Below are 15,794 nucleotides of genomic sequence, written 5' to 3'. Positions count from 1 at the left end.
CTCCCCTACTATATAAAGGGGGTCTGATCATTTGTAAAACATATCATATTGGCGCTACATAAAGCAATATACTATCTTTCTCTTAAGTTCTCATTACTCTGTTATTCTGTTCATATTTCTCAGTGAAATATTTGTTTGATTCGAAGACGACCTAGCTCGAGGATCAAAGCTATACATTTCTTTTGGTTTGCTATATTTCTATTTGCAGTTAATTTCAATATCAATTTGCATTTTTCTTAGTTTGTGCCAAGTAAAATCGCGTGTCCTTAAAACCACAATATAAATTCAATTGTTATTTGTTTTGTGGGTAAACAGTTATCAACTCTATATGTTAAAAGTAATTCTCAAGTTATCGACTCACACTCATTACAAAAACCTGCATTACTTTTAATTAATTGATTCTTATTTTTTTTTATACGGCTGGATATAATTAAAATTCTAAATGGTTATGGTTAAAAGTGTAAATGTCATCTTCTCATGCATGGATTTTCTAAAAGCTAACTTATTTTTCCACATAAAATTTGGCTATATAACCCTAAACACAATCTATAAAGTTGCTGTTGAGTATATATTTTGGGGTGAATGCCCATCCGAATTAAGTAGGATCAATAATTTAGCATTTAGTCTTTCGCCTTTGCACGAAAGAAATGATAGAGTTTGGATTACAAAATCAAAATATAATTTTGGTGTAGCTTCTGTCATCAACTTATTACTCCAATTTTTTTTTTTTTTTAAAAATACAAATTATATATTTATAAGCTAAATAAAAATTACATAAATAACTATTTAATTATAAATATTTGAAAAGTAATCAATGAAATGACTATTTTGAACAACAAAACAAAAAAGTTGAGCATCAGTTTTGACGTCTAAGGATGACTTAGACACAGATGATGACGACCTTTTCCTTTAATGGCCAACTCAGATTTCTGATGTGAAAGATGAACAATCTAAGGTAATCTTTTATGAAAGTAAAGAATATATTCATAATTATTATAAAAAGAAACTAATTTTATTGTCTAAGGTCTTAATTGATGCATATTATAGTCTCTGTGCTGAAAAGGAACAACTCATAAATGTATGCCTCTCTTAACTCTAAAGTTTGACAACAATGACCTAGAAGTTAGTAAGAAAAACCTTAAAAGTATTGTTAAAGATCTAAAAGACCAGGTTCTCACTCTAGGTAATGAAAAATAAGTTTTAGAACATGAGAATAAAATACTTCTTGATGCACCTAATAAAGAAAAGTTTCATGCTAGCGAGATTCAGAAAAGAATCTACAGATTATATTGAAAAAGGCTAAATGTAATCTCTCTACTGAATGTGAGAAAAATAGGGTGCTCCAAAAAAATCTGAACAAGACATAAATTGAAAATAAACTCCAAAGTGAAACAGTTCCTCAGAGGTATTAATCACTTTGCATGAAAAACACAATAGCAATATTAAGGGATTGTGACATAACAAGATCAAGACTGCTTACAACTCTAAAATCACTCATGTCTCTATCCGTGATAGTCATTTGTGCACACGCTATGGGAATAACGTACACTTTAAAGATTCATGCACTGCTATGTTTAAAGCAATTCAGAAATATGTTGTAAAAAAAAAGTTGATAAACCTAATTCTCATTGAAAAATGTAAGGTTGCCAGGATAGGCTAAAAAGAATTTGATAATCTTTTTACTTAAAGAAAGGGATTAAAGCTAGTTTGGGTTCCTAACTGACCGCTAAATTATTTTGCAGGTTAAGATGAGGGAAAATAAGAACATATAGACGTGGACAGTGCTTGCTCTCGATACATAAAGATATAAGAGGAAATTTTCTCTCACTGATAGCCTATCAAGGAGGGAGTGGGGGATTTAGTAATGGTAAGAAAGAAGATAGCATTATTAGGTAAGATTGGTAAGTCTCACTCCAATGTAATTAAAAACATATACTATGTTAAAGGTCTAAAATATAACTTGCTAAGTATGTCTCAAATGTGTGATAAAAGGAACACGGTAGAATTTACTTCTGGTGCATGTATGGTTACTAATCTTAATTCTGGCAACTTGGTTCTTAAGGGAAAAATGCATAAGAATGTTTATAAAGTTGATATTATGTCCTCCCCTGAAATTGAACTAAGATGTCCTCGTGTACTTGATATACAACAACAACAACAACAACGACTTAGATATAATTCAATGTTATTGCACAAAAAGCTAGGACATGTAAGTTTCTCTTTGTTGAATTTCTAAAAGATTTGGTTGTTAGTTTGCCTAAATTCATATTAAGTAAGAAAAAAATTTGTGATGCTTGTGCAAAAGGTAAACATGTGAAAATACTCCTTCAAATTAAAGAAAATGATAAGTGTTTCTATATCCTTGGAACTATTGCATATGAATGTGTGGTCCCATGAGGGTTTAAAGTAGAGAATGAAAGAGGTATATATTTGTGATAGTTGATGGCACTTCCACGTTCACTTGGGCCTTGTTTCTTGCCTCTAAAGATAAAACATACTATGAACTATTTGTTGCATTCATTAAGAAATTATAAAGAAAAATAGATAGTCAATTAGCTTACACTAGATTTGATCATGATGCTGAATTTGAGAATGTTAAATTCCTGAGATATTGTGTTGATTATAACTTTTTCGCACCTAGGACTTTTCAACAAAACTATAATGTTGAAAGAAAGAATATCACTTCAAAAACTATGACAAAAACTATATTAAGAGCCCGTCTAGCCAAGCTACTAAAATCTGCTTATTTTGAAAAGTACTTTTTTCGAAAGTACTTTTGAAAAAAAATTGTTTGTGTTTGGCCAATTCATTTAAGAAATACTTTTTGCAACATTTGGTAAACAAATTGTGTTTGACCAATCTTTCTAAGAAGTGCTTTTGAGTGTCAAATTACCAAAAAGATAGTACAAAAGTCTTACAATCCTTTTAAAGAGAAAAATAAACTTAAATATTTATCATAAGATACTTTTATTATTTTTTATTTTATTTAATTAAAATATAAAACATAAAAGTATAAACATATTAAAGATTTAAATCAATTTTACATATATAGTTATACCAAAGCATATAATATTATCTAGTATAATTACTTATTGTTACATGATTCGAATAATCAAAATATATCATTCAGTATAAATTAGAAGTCTATTCCATAAATTACGATATATTGATAATCCACAATGAAATAATAATTAAAGTTACTCATATATGATAATATTTCTCAATAATTTCATCTCTACTTCTATCGCACAACGCCTCCATATTTAAGACTTGCCTTTGCATTTCTAAAGGAATAACGGAAGGCACATCTCCTTTCCCAATCTCTGCAGTAATATCTTCATTAGTATAATAGTTGAATTCCTTATCGATAGAAGAATGGCGTAGGATGAAATTATGTATAGCTATGGTTGTTGTAACTAGATGATTCTGAGTGTCAAACTTGAAAGATGGCATTGAGCGTAAAATAATAATAATTTTAAATATATATATATATATATATATATATATATATATATATATATATATATATATATATATATATATATATAAAGATTCATAAAAAATAGTTAAGTATGTTTAAATTCAAATTCAAAAAGTGTAACTAATTATTAACAACACATAATATATAATTTAATTTTTTTAAAATTTAAATTCAAAAAGAAACTAATTATTACATAACCTTACTAACTTTGTCCTAAATTACCAAGTGGCCTATTGTGAGGCCGCCACTTGGCTTAATGTGGATGTTTTTTCTTCTTCTTTTAATAATATATAGATAGATTATGCGATGCAATTGTAAATTTATTACCAATTTATACGTAATTTTCACAAATTAGATTTGATGACTGTTTTGAAGATTCAGGAACTAATAGTATGTAATAGAAGAAATTATAAATGATTATTTGCAGGAAGAGAATTGATATCCAAAGAAGGATGTAGATAATTTGCTTTAGTGTGAAAATAGAAGAAGATAATTTGTAAAGTTACAAGACATTACACAAAGAAAAATCGAAGACAAGAAAAGTCAATAAAGAACTTGGAAAGTTACAATATGATTCACATATATAATGTCTTTAATTTAAAAGAATGGTAAAAACTAGAAACAAAAATGAAAATAAGAAACTTAAATTAGTAAGGGATAATTTGAAAAATATAAATTTACGGTGAGGATAGTTTTGTCTTGAATAAATTAATTTTCTACTTTTGCTTCTGCTTCTTGGAAGAAGCTAAAATTTTCTGCTTCTTCCCAAAAGCAGAAAAACTGCTTCTGCTGCTGGCCAAAAGTACTTTCCTATATTAGCCAAACAGCTTAAATTTTTTAAAATGTACTTTTTTGGAGAAAAAAAAGTACTCCAAATAGGCTCTAAGTGGTAGTGATCTACCTAAATCCTTCATTATTTTGCTGAGGCTAATATTGTTTTCACTCCTTTTGCAGGGAAGTTCTACTCTTTCCATAAAAAAAATTAATTGAGTTCTGCTAAATTGTTCATTTTGATAAAATAGAAATAAAAATAGTGTTTATTAACTCTGTATTTTCGGGTAGGAAACTAGATATTAGACAAATATTTCATAACACTTTTTTTTTCCCCTGTAAAGTCAAAGCAAAAGGTTTTTTTCTTTAATTAATTAGCATTTTGATCCCTTAGTTATTTTAAAATTCTGTATTTTGTCCTTGTGATATTGGACTCAGCATATATAACTTTCAACTAGTTAAAGTGTATATTTTTTTCTCTTTATGTAGGTAATATATAATATTTAGAACTATAATACCCTCAAATATGGAGTAACATTACTAATTCAATGTAAGAAATGAGTAACTAAATAATGGAACGAATAATTATCCAGGTAATTAATGAATATTTTCAAGTAAAAGGGTCAAAATTGCACATTTCAAATATTAAAGATCAAATGTGGTTAGTCAGACATCACAAAACTATAATTAGAATTTTATCAATGCTAAGGGACAAAAAATAAATTAAAGTTGGTGTAGTAGAATTCTAAATTTCAAAAAGTGTAAGGTAGTTTGATATAATAATGATAAGATATATAGAGCAAAGTGCAATTAACTCAAAATTGAAGCAAACTCTGCTTGTTCTCCAAGACAGACGCCTTCAAAGCTCTTATTCGAAACCAAACCTCAGATTTGTGTGCGAGAATTCCTCAGAACTTTTTCCTAGAAGAAGATGGAGTGCGTGTTCGGGATGGTGGGCAATGGATTTGCACTGGTGGTGGCGGATTCATCCGCGGTGCACAGTATACTGGTTCACAAATCCAACGAAGATAAAATCATGATCCTCGATTCTCACAAGCTCATGGGAGCGAGCGGTGAAGCCGGCGACAGGTTATATTTCCTAGATTCAATAATCATATTTTCGATTTCCATCAACTTTTTATTTATGTTGAGTTTTTGAGTGTTTTTTGGGTGAAATTACAGAGCTCAGTTCACTGAGTATGTACAAAAAAATGTGGCGTTGTACCAGTTCCGTAATGGTATTCCGTTGACTACGGCTGCTGCGGCTAATTTTACAAGAGGCGAGCTTGCTACAGCCTTACGAAAGGTATTGCTTATAGCATCTAGGGTTTTAGTACTGTGGTTAAATGATGAATTTGGGCCTGTTTTGTTTTGTTGTGCAATTCTAGGGTTTTAAATTTGTAGAAGTCCAAAATGTCAAAATTAGGGCTTGGTGTTTCAGTCAGTTAATAAATCAATAATCAACTATAACTCAATCAACAGAGGCGGATGCAGCATTTGAACTTTATGAGTTTTAATTAGGAGTTCTACCACCATCTCATCTAATTTACTGGGTTCCAAATCTATTATTTATACTTATTTAGTGATTTTTTGTAACACATATGTAGGGTCTAAGCCGAAACTACTGTGTTCAAATGAATCTGTAACTTATTCACTAGATCCGCCCCTGTCAATGAAGTAATAAGTGTTACTCCAAAGTAGTTGGGGTCAGCGGAGTGAATCCTTGAAACCATTTCTCTCTATTCAGGACCATTTCATTTTGTGGTTCTGTAAAGCTAGACAGAGGGAAATTGAAAATTCAAACAGATGCTGAAACAATTAAGCATCTTTCTCTGGTTTTCTAATACGTTTGTATGTATGAAAACGTTATTGAGAGAGCAAAGTAAGTTTGTCCTGGCAAGTTTGGCATATGCTACTGCTTGTAGTTGTCTGCTCTGTCTAATAGTGAGTCGCTGTTGTTGTGTCTAAGCCGTTGCATGCTGCATATTTATCAGGGCATAACATACGGTTGGTAATGGCACAAGGTTGGCACTTCTTGTGCCATTTCCTGTTGTAGCATTTTTGAGTCTTGCCATATTATCAACCTTGTGTTTCAAAGTGTCTGCAGCAGTAAAAATATCATACATCATCACTTAATGTCATTTAATGTAGTTGAATTCTCTCCATTTTGTGTATACATTAGCTTCACCATGAAGATCGTTATCTTTGATTGCACTCCTAATTTTGTGAAAGTTCTGTCTTCTTGTGTTAGCTTCTTTGGTGACAATGTTAACTGGAGGTTTTCCCTCAGATTTACATAACTTACTGTTTAATTATCATCCCAAAAAAAATAAAAGGAAGAAAGTTAAACAACAAAAGCACCTTTCAGAATCTGGAAATTGATAAAATTTATGTTCCAGGAAGTAGAGAAACTTTCTTCCTTGTATAAAACTTAGTATAACCTCTACTATGTAGCCCATCTGTCAGTTTGGGTATAATTGCATGATAAACAACGTTGAGGAACCTTTCTGATCCTAACATAAATATCTCTTCCTCAGCTGTAGTATAAGTGCATTTACCAGTGAAGCTATAGAGGGCAAGTTTTGGTGCAATGTTAGAGTTGCTTCCTTGATGACTTGTAGGTCACGGTTGTAGAAGTAAAACAGGTTGTTTGCAAAAATCATTGTGCGTTTAACCTGATTTCAAAGCACAGACTTGTTTGTCTGCTCAATATATATTTTTGCTAAAAGATAGTGATGGGTCAATCACCTAAACTTCAGTTCCAAACTAATTTTTTAACTAATTGAGGGTGGCTTATAAATTCTCTACATTGATTTTGCTCTATTGGGGCCCACTTTATTTTAATACTCAGTAATTTGTCTTTTAAGACAAAGTAAGGGTTATCTAAAATTAGAGTTTCTCTAGGTCTCGCACTTATTCCTGCACTGACATACAAATCCTTTAGCAAACTAAACAGATTCTGGCAAGTATGAGATTTAGTGTAGGTATCAACCATTAAGTCTTAATCCAACTAATTGGGATCATCTACACTGATCATTTGCTTACGTTGTGTTCATTCTTAGATAAATCCATTGGATTTAGAGAGATAGTAGAGAAAATTTAGGTCCTCTTGGAGAACTTCCCTTTATATGATTTTAGGTTTAGGTCCTTTTTTTGCACCTTCATTCATCATTTATCACACCTGTGGTGCATTTTTAGGTTTACATAAAACATGACCAAATTATCTCAAGTGACCTTTTCTCTTTTTATCCTCTGTATATGCCCTTTGAACCCTCTGTTGCATGGGAATCATTTTTAATCTTTTCTAATTTGGGGAATTTTAGTAGCTCCGCTGGCTGGCTACCTGAACTCTCACCTTGTTGGTGAGGGTTCAATTCCCATCTTGTAGTCCGCTCCCCATTTCTGTTTTCCTACCTCCTATGTATAATATAAAATATTAAAAATCTTGTCTAATTTTTCCTAATCTTATAATTCTCAAAAGTTTTGTCTAATCTTATATGAATCACATCAAACTTATCATTTCTTTGTGGATTTGGTAAGCGCTAATATTCTTTTTCATTTAACATTGCTACTCTTGCAGCATTCTATATAATCTGCCTTGTCGCTTTGGTAGGTATAGTCCTGTAGGCCATAGGATATGTCGTGGCACTCCTGAAAGATTGAATCTAAATATTTAAATTGTTTGCATTTAGGCAGACCCCACAAATCCTATTTGATTTCGCTTAACTTCATTGTTTCTTTTGAACAAATTGATTAATTGGGAAAGAACAGAAATACAAAGTGTGCTGATGGATAGTGAGAACTCGGGTAAAATGAAGTGCCTCCCATTTAATGCAAATCAGCTTTATGGCCTCCATGTATTCTTGTTAATCTTGTAGTTATGAAGTATGATGAAATGAATAGTGACGTGCTTCAAAACCATTTACACCGAAACCACCTTGCTCTCTTTTTATGACTAGTATAAATAGGCCTAGGATATGTTGCCATACGGCTTGCGCTGGTTCCTCCATTGGCACTTCAAACTGAATTAACCTTAGAACAACCATCTAAATTAAGTTGGACAAGGAGGGGGAGGGGGTTTGCTCCAACTTGAGTACTGGCTACGGTTAATGTGTTATTACAGCTGGAAATGAAGTCATTAAGAATTGGCCACCATTAAGAGGAAGCATGCATATGAGGAAGATGTGGGCAGATAAGTCATTCACCCATTTAAAAATCTTGAATTGGATCACTTGTTCGGGGAAAATCTTGAATAGGATCTGTTAACAGGAGAAGAATCACTCGTATTCATTAGGACATCTTTGAACCCACATTCCCTAACAAATTACACGCCACTATCATGTAGATATCCATATGAACATCATTTCCTTTTCAAATTTTTTTTAAACCTTTCAAAAAAAAAATGAACATCATTCAGAAAAACGTATATGTGCAATTAAAAGGTACTTTAGCATGGGAGACAGTGGAATCAATTTATAGCACAGACATCATCATTGCTAAATGTTGCAAGAAAATTCATTGTACCTATTCCTCTGATACATTACAGATCACATAGTGCTTTATGGAAAGCAAAATTGTAATCAAACTATTTCTCCTGCTTAAAGTCTCGGGGATAACAAAATACAATTCTTGGTCCTCAAATGCTTCAGCTTTATCTAGAGTTTCATCAATTTATCCCCAAGTTTTTGACTGATCAGTATAGGTGCGTTTCCTGTAAAAAGATAACAAAAACCATGGAATAGATGAAACACCTCAAGAGAAGAGAAGAAAAAGAGCTGTTTAAATGCATTAACACCCTATTGTTAAAATTCTAGAATGCTTAAAGCCAAGACACCTATTGTTTAAAACTCAATTATATACAATTACTTAATGGGAAAATGAAAATAATAATGACTGAGTTTATGTTGAATTGCTATCTTTATAAGGTAGGGGTAAGGTCTACGCTCACACTACCCTCCCCCAGACCCCATTTATGGAAATACACTGGGTTCGTTGTTGTTGAAGTTTATGTTGAATTGAGAAGACGATTAGAGAAGAGAGCTTTGCTTGAAGATACAGCCTAGTCTTGCGTTAGAATCTAAAATGAAAAGGAAAGAAAGAAAAAAGAGAAGGGAAACAATGTCGTATTAGGAAATACTAATTTGTATTTCTCCTTCAATCTCGCTTATGAGACATAGTTTTGATTAGGAAGAGATCTTACATACCAAATAGTGAAGTCTGATATGTGGAAAACCAATTGATAGATAAAGGGAGAATGGTGGTAGCAAAGATACAGTTTTGACATGCTCTATCACCAAGGAACCTGGCTTCCCCCACAGGGAAAGAACTAATCATATTTTAAGGGGCAGCTTCTATGTGGCATGTTCTGAGACAGCAAGAACTGTAGCTAGAAGGAATTTTTGGCACACAGATTGATTTCAGATTTAACTTTACATGGTAAGAGTATTGATAGTATCACACAAATGATATTACTTAATCTTTTGGTTACAGAGTAGAGAAGCAAAATAAAGCCGAATCTGGGCAGCAGTGTAGCTGTAGATAAAAGAAAATGTGCAAGATTCTCATAATTTGTTTTTTTCTTTTTTAAGAAACTGTAATGAACTGGTGGAATTCTAAAGCCAATAAATCCATTCTCTGCTGCATTCTTCAGTTGCTACTGTGTGTTAATAATTAGATTTATATACCTGTTAGGGTCCACCTAAATGGGTGCATCATTGATCTTTCCTACCATCTCTCTTTATAAGCATGATCAGATTTATGACAATGGAACCAAGGTGTCACACTCTTCTGTTTGACATCTGAAGCTTTTTAAAACAAAATGTAGAGTGTCTTGGCCAGTTTTGCCCTTATTGTCCCTTATCATTTACTTTGAGTTCCTTGGTTTTGATTACTTATTATGGAGAGGATGCTGGGGAAAGAAGCCTTCCGCTCTGTTTTATCCTTGAAATGTCATCATTCTTTCAAGGGCTAGTTTTCAGAATTTTGATGTGCAATTGGTTATCTGCTACACATTGGGTAACTGCAATGTTGTTTTTGTAGAATCCTTACATGGTGAACATTATCCTGGCTGGCTATGACAAAGAGACTGGCCCTTCTCTTTATTACGTTGATTATATTGCTACTCTTCATAAAGTGGATAAGGCAGCATTTGGTTATGGCTCGTATTTCTCTCTCGCCATGATGGATAGGCACTACCGGAAGGACATGACAGTAGAAGAGGCTGTCGATTTAGCTGATAAGTGCATCATGGAGATCCGATCTAGGTTGGTGGTTGCCCCACCAAACTTTGTGATTAAAATTGTTGACAAGGATGGAGCTAGGGAATATGCTTGGCGCCAGTCTGTCAAAGATGCCCCTGTTTCCGACTCTTGAAGCTCTGCTTTTGGTTGTTATGTTTACTCTTTAAGCATATGAATCTATGTGATGGGAAAAACTTCAGTCATTATAACTGCCAAAATATCTGTTGCTACAAGTGTTTGTTGTTTGATTGATACACCAGTTGTAGCAAGGAATTTAGTTTTAATTATTTTCAAGTTGCATGTTGATGGAAAGCTGGTGATGTGAGACTTTCTTATGTTTCAACTATCACTTGTTTTATGCTAGCATGCGTTTCTTTCATTTGTTTGAAAATAGCGGTAATACAGGGGTCGGTCTTCAGACCAAAATAGAGTTAGTTTGAGTGAGGCTGTTGGTTAAAAAGACTCGATTAAGCATGTGGATTGTGTTGGAGGATAAGTTTCAAATGAACTGTAAGAGCTTCAAGTGAATAATGCAGGGGAGAACTTATTATGCTAAAAGAGACAGTTGGGAGGTAGGTTTGCTGGAAGCTGCTTCGCATAGATTCTGAGGCTCATTTTGGAGCTAATCAGGCCATCTTTGTCTAGAAGCCTTGCTAGATTTAGCATTCTGAATATGTTAAAGGGGGGCTTCATTTTACCCTCTCAAACTTCGGAGTGCGGATGGTATATTGTCTTCAACTTAAAGGCCTTGTTGATTGGAAGAAAGAGAGCGTTTCCAAGTTCCTACACCAACTTAGTGACAGACTAAAAAAGTCCTCTAGAATAATGGAAACAAATGAAAGGACAAAGTAATAAAAGTGTTTGTCATTTGTTGAGTAATCTGTAAAATTTCTAGTTTACATACCCATCTTATGTTATTTCTTGAAAATTGTTAATGGAATCTCCTTTTTATACCCCAAATTTAGAAAGAACAAGAGAGAGCTTAAAGTAAACATAGAAGTACTTTTGATAATTCATATATTAAATGGATAAACACTAACAATTTCTTCTCCGGCCTCCCCTAACGCCTCTAGGAAAAAAAAAACAAAGAAAGAGCATCGGACACATATTTCATCTAATCCTAGTCCTTATGACATGTAAATTTATCGCTCAGTAAATGTTGACACCAACTGATCAACTGAAAGAAAGGAAGAGGACGAACAAGAGCAATACAAGTTAATAGAATGGATGGCTGTAGCTAGTAAGACAAGCTTTTTCATTATTTCCTTCAAACTAGTAATTAGCAATTCTAACTTGTCCAACTCCCTTATTTGTCCATGAGCAGATATTTGATAAAATCCTCTAGCTGAGAACAAATATTAAGTGCACAAAAGCACAAAGTAAAAGCAAAGTAACGAAAAAATATGTGTTGTTTATTGGCAAAACTGATGTATTTTCTAAATTGAGCATATGCTAAAAGCACATTTAAGAGAGCGTAGATACATAAAGGCATTATTAGATCATCGCACTGATCCAGCAAAAACGCCAACAAAGCCTGTGAACTATATATTGAGATGACATATAATGAACACAAAATTCTAATGCAATTGCATATAAACCAGTCAACTACATACTAATGGTATATGAAAACTGCAATACAAGATTAATACTCAGATTACGCATCAGAATGAGTGGAAATAACTCCAGTACAGATAAAGCTGGCAACATCTGTTTTGTTTTTTTGGAGGTCAGATTGAAACTACTAGGGCTTCCAAGCCTCACAATAGGTGTTTTTCAAAATCCAATCTGATGCTTACACTTTAGAAGGAGTTATTAATATGTTGACCTGTCTGTTTATGAAGCCATGAAACAGACAGTAATACCTAAGTTGTGTTCTTGCGAGAGAAATACCGGAGAGTGAATATTATGGCAGAGAGACCACAGAGATAGTAATTCCATATCATAATTCCTTTGGCTAGGATTGAAACACATGATGGTGTGGCCTGGGCAGCACGAGAAGGATTATCACCACATTCAGAGAAAAACAGGGAAATCAATATTGGAATGAGAAACCCTATATGTAACTCAGTATTCGTATGGCTATGGTTGATGCACATGATGGTGTGGCCTGAGCAGCAGGGGCAGGATTATCATCAACAACAGAGGATGGTGGTGATGAACTGCCTTGTCCTGGTGGTTCTTGCGGTGAAGGGTTATCATGATCACCTGCAATAAAGTGATAATTCATTTTTCTAGTATAAACTCAACTTCCCCCTTCAAAATTCATTCCCCTGTTTTATTCTTCCATTCATTTTCCGTCCATATTGGAAGCTAGTAGTCGTAGTTTTCTATCTAAGCTTCTAGAAATGCAGTTTGTGGCTTTATCAATTTATGAATGTGATTAGAGATACAGTAGTGCCCCTAAATTTGGTAGCAAGGCATTCATGAAAATTGAAGGGAACAGTTGGTATGTCAAAGTTATAAACATTAAAAGAAACAGAAGATATAAATATCAGTTCCAATTGGTGTAGATTACCTGGGTGTGGAATGCGTGGTGTAGGCCTAGGACTTGGGCTAGGGCTAGGGCTAGGACGCCTTGGACCCGAACTTGAACCCCTGTGATCTGCTAGAAATTTTTACACAATGAAGTGATCAGGATATTGTGAATAAGTAGCATCACCAGTTTGGTAATAGCAAAAGATCAAAGGAAAATTACCTGTTATTGCCCGAAAAGGAGGCAGCATAGTTGATCCTGAGTCACGGAAACAAAAATAGTAAGCATTTTTATGTCGAGATATTGTGTACTAATTGAAATGGCTAATCTTTGAATGTAAAATCTTCTTTGTAGTGAACTATATATGTAATTTGTCATTTGTCTTTAACATATTTGTGTCGAATAGGTTAACATGAATATACTGAACTCTTAGAAGTATACTGCAATTCATATATGTACCCCTAAAGGAGTCCGGAATAACGTAAGTGGTGAATGAAACTCAAGTGTAAAATTAGCAAACAAAATGGGCAATAGAGAAAGAGGTTAACTGGTTAAGGCATTGGTTCCTGGAATAGTGCTCAGTTTGGAACTAGCTATGTAATGCTGCAGATGGAGTACTCATATATGGCTAAGTTACAACTATTTCAAGTTAATCCAACTATGGAATCATGATCCACTAAGTGGATATATTTACTCGCAAATGATGCATACATAACATGTGTTTTCTACGTAGGTTTATCATTTTACCTTAGTAATCAATACTACCAGTATGCATTATTCCATGCTATATAAATCTTCGTTTGTATCGGCTGCATCACAAGATATGTAGCAAATTCTTCCAAATCTAAAATGCATGTATTAGGAAAATGCTTACGTTGGTAAGCAGCACATTCTGAACTCTATCGAATATATATATAGTGCGCCTAAATCTATAAAGTTTAATTAAATTACTGCTGCCAAAAGCAGAACCAGTATTTTCCTTTTTTCCCCTCAAAGAAACAACAAAAATTCTAGCATAGGTAATATAGTTCTCTACTGTCCCATATTGGCACTTCTCATAATCTCATCTATCCAGTTTTGATCAACTGTAGAGCTAAATTGACCTAAATTGAATCAGTTTTTAAAATTAAAGTTTAGATAAGTATTTACAAACTACACGATTACATAAGCTAGAACTCTCCTCATATGAAAATGATTAAACATTAAATATACATTTTTAAAATCACAATTAGCCTGAACATCTGAGACGGAAGCATCAAACATTTTGAAACAGAGCAACTAATTCAAACTATAGACTCGAGTAAGTAACACATTTACTTCCAAGTATAATGTTACCATCAGTCCATAACGAAAAGTTCTTGATACTTCTAGAAGATTCATGTGCAATCACAGAAAATGTAGGTAAACAAGCGTGAAATCGGAAGCAAAATTACCCGAACAGAGAGATTCAAGAGATAAATTCTCCTCGCCTTCTTTCTCCTTAACAGGACAAACAGAAGCTAGCGACATCAGCTTCGTTGAATTGATAGGGAATCCAAGGATCTGAGGGTTATGAACGAGGTAACAAAGACAAATCGCGGTATTATCATCAAACGCTGCCGCGAAGTTATCGCAACACTGAACCGGAGGCGAATCGGAGATGTTGTTCGGGGAGCCGGAAATGAAGGGAAGGCATGGAGAGAATGCCACTAGTTCGTCAGCGCAGCCGGAAGACGGCGGTGGTGTTGACGGCAGTGCCGAAGGTGTACTGCCGGCGGCGGCGAGTAGTAGAACAGAGACTAGGAAGAGTACGTCGGCCATTGTTCTAGAGAAAAAGAGAGAGGAGAGAGAAACGGGTATGTGAGTTGTTGAGTAACAGATTAGTGGAGATTGATTTGAACTGAGTCTGTAAGTTTGTTGGAGTTGTATTCTGTTTTGTGCATGGAAGAGGAGAGTAGCGAATGGCGGGAAACGAGATTTTCTTTATTACAGATATACCCTCTAATTTGTCGCGATTTTACAGAAATGGTCTAGATGGTTAATTTATTTTGTCCTCTTTATGTATCAGGCCGGTATTTCTTTTTAGCTTTGTTTTATTTTGTTATCATGTTTTTAATCTATTAGCACACAATGTTTATATCAATCCTATGAATATATGGTACATAACTTTACCTATACTATTATCCTAAACTCTAGTTAATTGTCCATATTTTTATTTCAATTTATCATTTAATCAATATAAATTAGTATGATTTGGTGCCATGGATAAGTTTTTACCTTCTATTTATTCCCTGCATTCCAAAAGCTTTTGCTTAGATTTGTATTTTGAAAGGATGTAATGAACTTTGACCAAATTCATATTTAGACTTTAACTACTATTTATAGAAAGATTTCGTTATTATGTTCCGTTGAAACTTTTGAGAATTTTATTTCTCTAAAATGTTTTTGATAGAAAATAGGGCCCCTTCTTATCCTTATGTGACTAATCGTTATAGGTAGAGAGAGCTTACGTCTTAGCCAATTCCTCTTGTTTATGTTCCCTTGGGATGAAAATTATGGAAAATTGCACGTTGCAGTTGGTAATGATCCAAGTACATATAGCGTGTAGAGATAGATGCAAAAACTCATGTAGCTAGTAAACATAAGAGCATTCATTCTCTTTGAGCTATCATATCAAACTTACGATCCATCTTTGGTGCTAATGTGTAGCTTTGCCTTTTTGGCCTACTTATATCGTCGTACCAACTAGCACATTTTTTTGTGGTCTCACTCATGTTTCACAATCACATTCTATTTCATTTTCTAGCTCCTTAATTAAAAATTCCATCATCTCCTTATACATTGGCATACA

The 15,794-nt window shown here is 33.6% G+C and overlaps 2 protein-coding genes across 2 annotated transcripts; one reads left to right on the top strand and one right to left on the bottom strand.

Annotated features, from left to right (window-relative positions):
- The first annotated feature begins 5,058 nt into the window (after positions 1–5,058).
- Positions 5,059–10,803, top strand: LOC104231763 (proteasome subunit beta type-2-A). Its single transcript, XM_009784814.2, has 3 exons — positions 5,059–5,341; positions 5,435–5,558; positions 10,292–10,803. Exons 1-3 carry the CDS (start codon positions 5,184–5,186, stop codon positions 10,622–10,624), a joined length of 615 nt encoding a protein of 204 aa, XP_009783116.1. The 5' UTR covers positions 5,059–5,183; the 3' UTR covers positions 10,625–10,803.
- A 1,298-nt stretch (positions 10,804–12,101) lies between these two features.
- Positions 12,102–14,826, bottom strand: LOC104231761 (non-specific lipid transfer protein GPI-anchored 25). The gene is made up of 4 exons (XM_009784813.2): positions 14,398–14,826; positions 13,187–13,222; positions 13,007–13,093; positions 12,102–12,696 (listed from the first exon to the last, which is right to left on the bottom strand). The coding sequence occupies exons 1-4, from the start codon at positions 14,762–14,764 to the stop codon at positions 12,545–12,547; spliced, it is 642 nt and encodes a 213-aa protein (XP_009783115.1). The 5' UTR covers positions 14,765–14,826; the 3' UTR covers positions 12,102–12,544.
- Between the last annotated feature and the right edge of the window lie 968 nt (positions 14,827–15,794).

Source organism: Nicotiana sylvestris, chromosome 1, assembly GCF_000393655.2.
Source record: "Nicotiana sylvestris chromosome 1, ASM39365v2, whole genome shotgun sequence".
NCBI lineage: Eukaryota > Viridiplantae > Streptophyta > Magnoliopsida > Solanales > Solanaceae > Nicotiana > Nicotiana sylvestris.
The sequence above is the reverse complement of the archived record's forward strand: the minus strand, read 5'-3'. Positions and strand labels throughout refer to the sequence as shown.

What these genes read in the sequence shown, in the direction of transcription:
- LOC104231763 (XM_009784814.2), top strand. Translation starts at nt 5,184, where the DNA reads ATGGAGTGCGTGTTCGGGATGGTGGGCAATGGATTTGCACTGGTGGTG. An exon ending in AGCGGTGAAGCCGGCGACAG is followed by an intron (nt 5,342 to 5,434) that starts GTTATATTTCCT and finishes GTGAAATTACAG; the next exon opens with AGCTCAGTTCACTGAGTATG. An exon ending in TTGCTACAGCCTTACGAAAG is followed by an intron (nt 5,559 to 10,291) that starts GTATTGCTTATA and finishes TTGTTTTTGTAG; the next exon opens with AATCCTTACATGGTGAACAT.
- LOC104231761 (XM_009784813.2), bottom strand. Translation starts at nt 14,764, where the DNA reads ATGGCCGACGTACTCTTCCTAGTCTCTGTTCTACTACTCGCCGCCGCC. An exon ending in TCCTTTTCGGGCAATAACAG is followed by an intron (nt 13,094 to 13,186) that starts GTAATTTTCCTT and finishes AATTTCTAGCAG; the next exon opens with ATCACAGGGGTTCAAGTTCG. An exon ending in ACCACGCATTCCACACCCAG is followed by an intron (nt 12,697 to 13,006) that starts GTAATCTACACC and finishes ACTTTATTGCAG; the next exon opens with GTGATCATGATAACCCTTCA.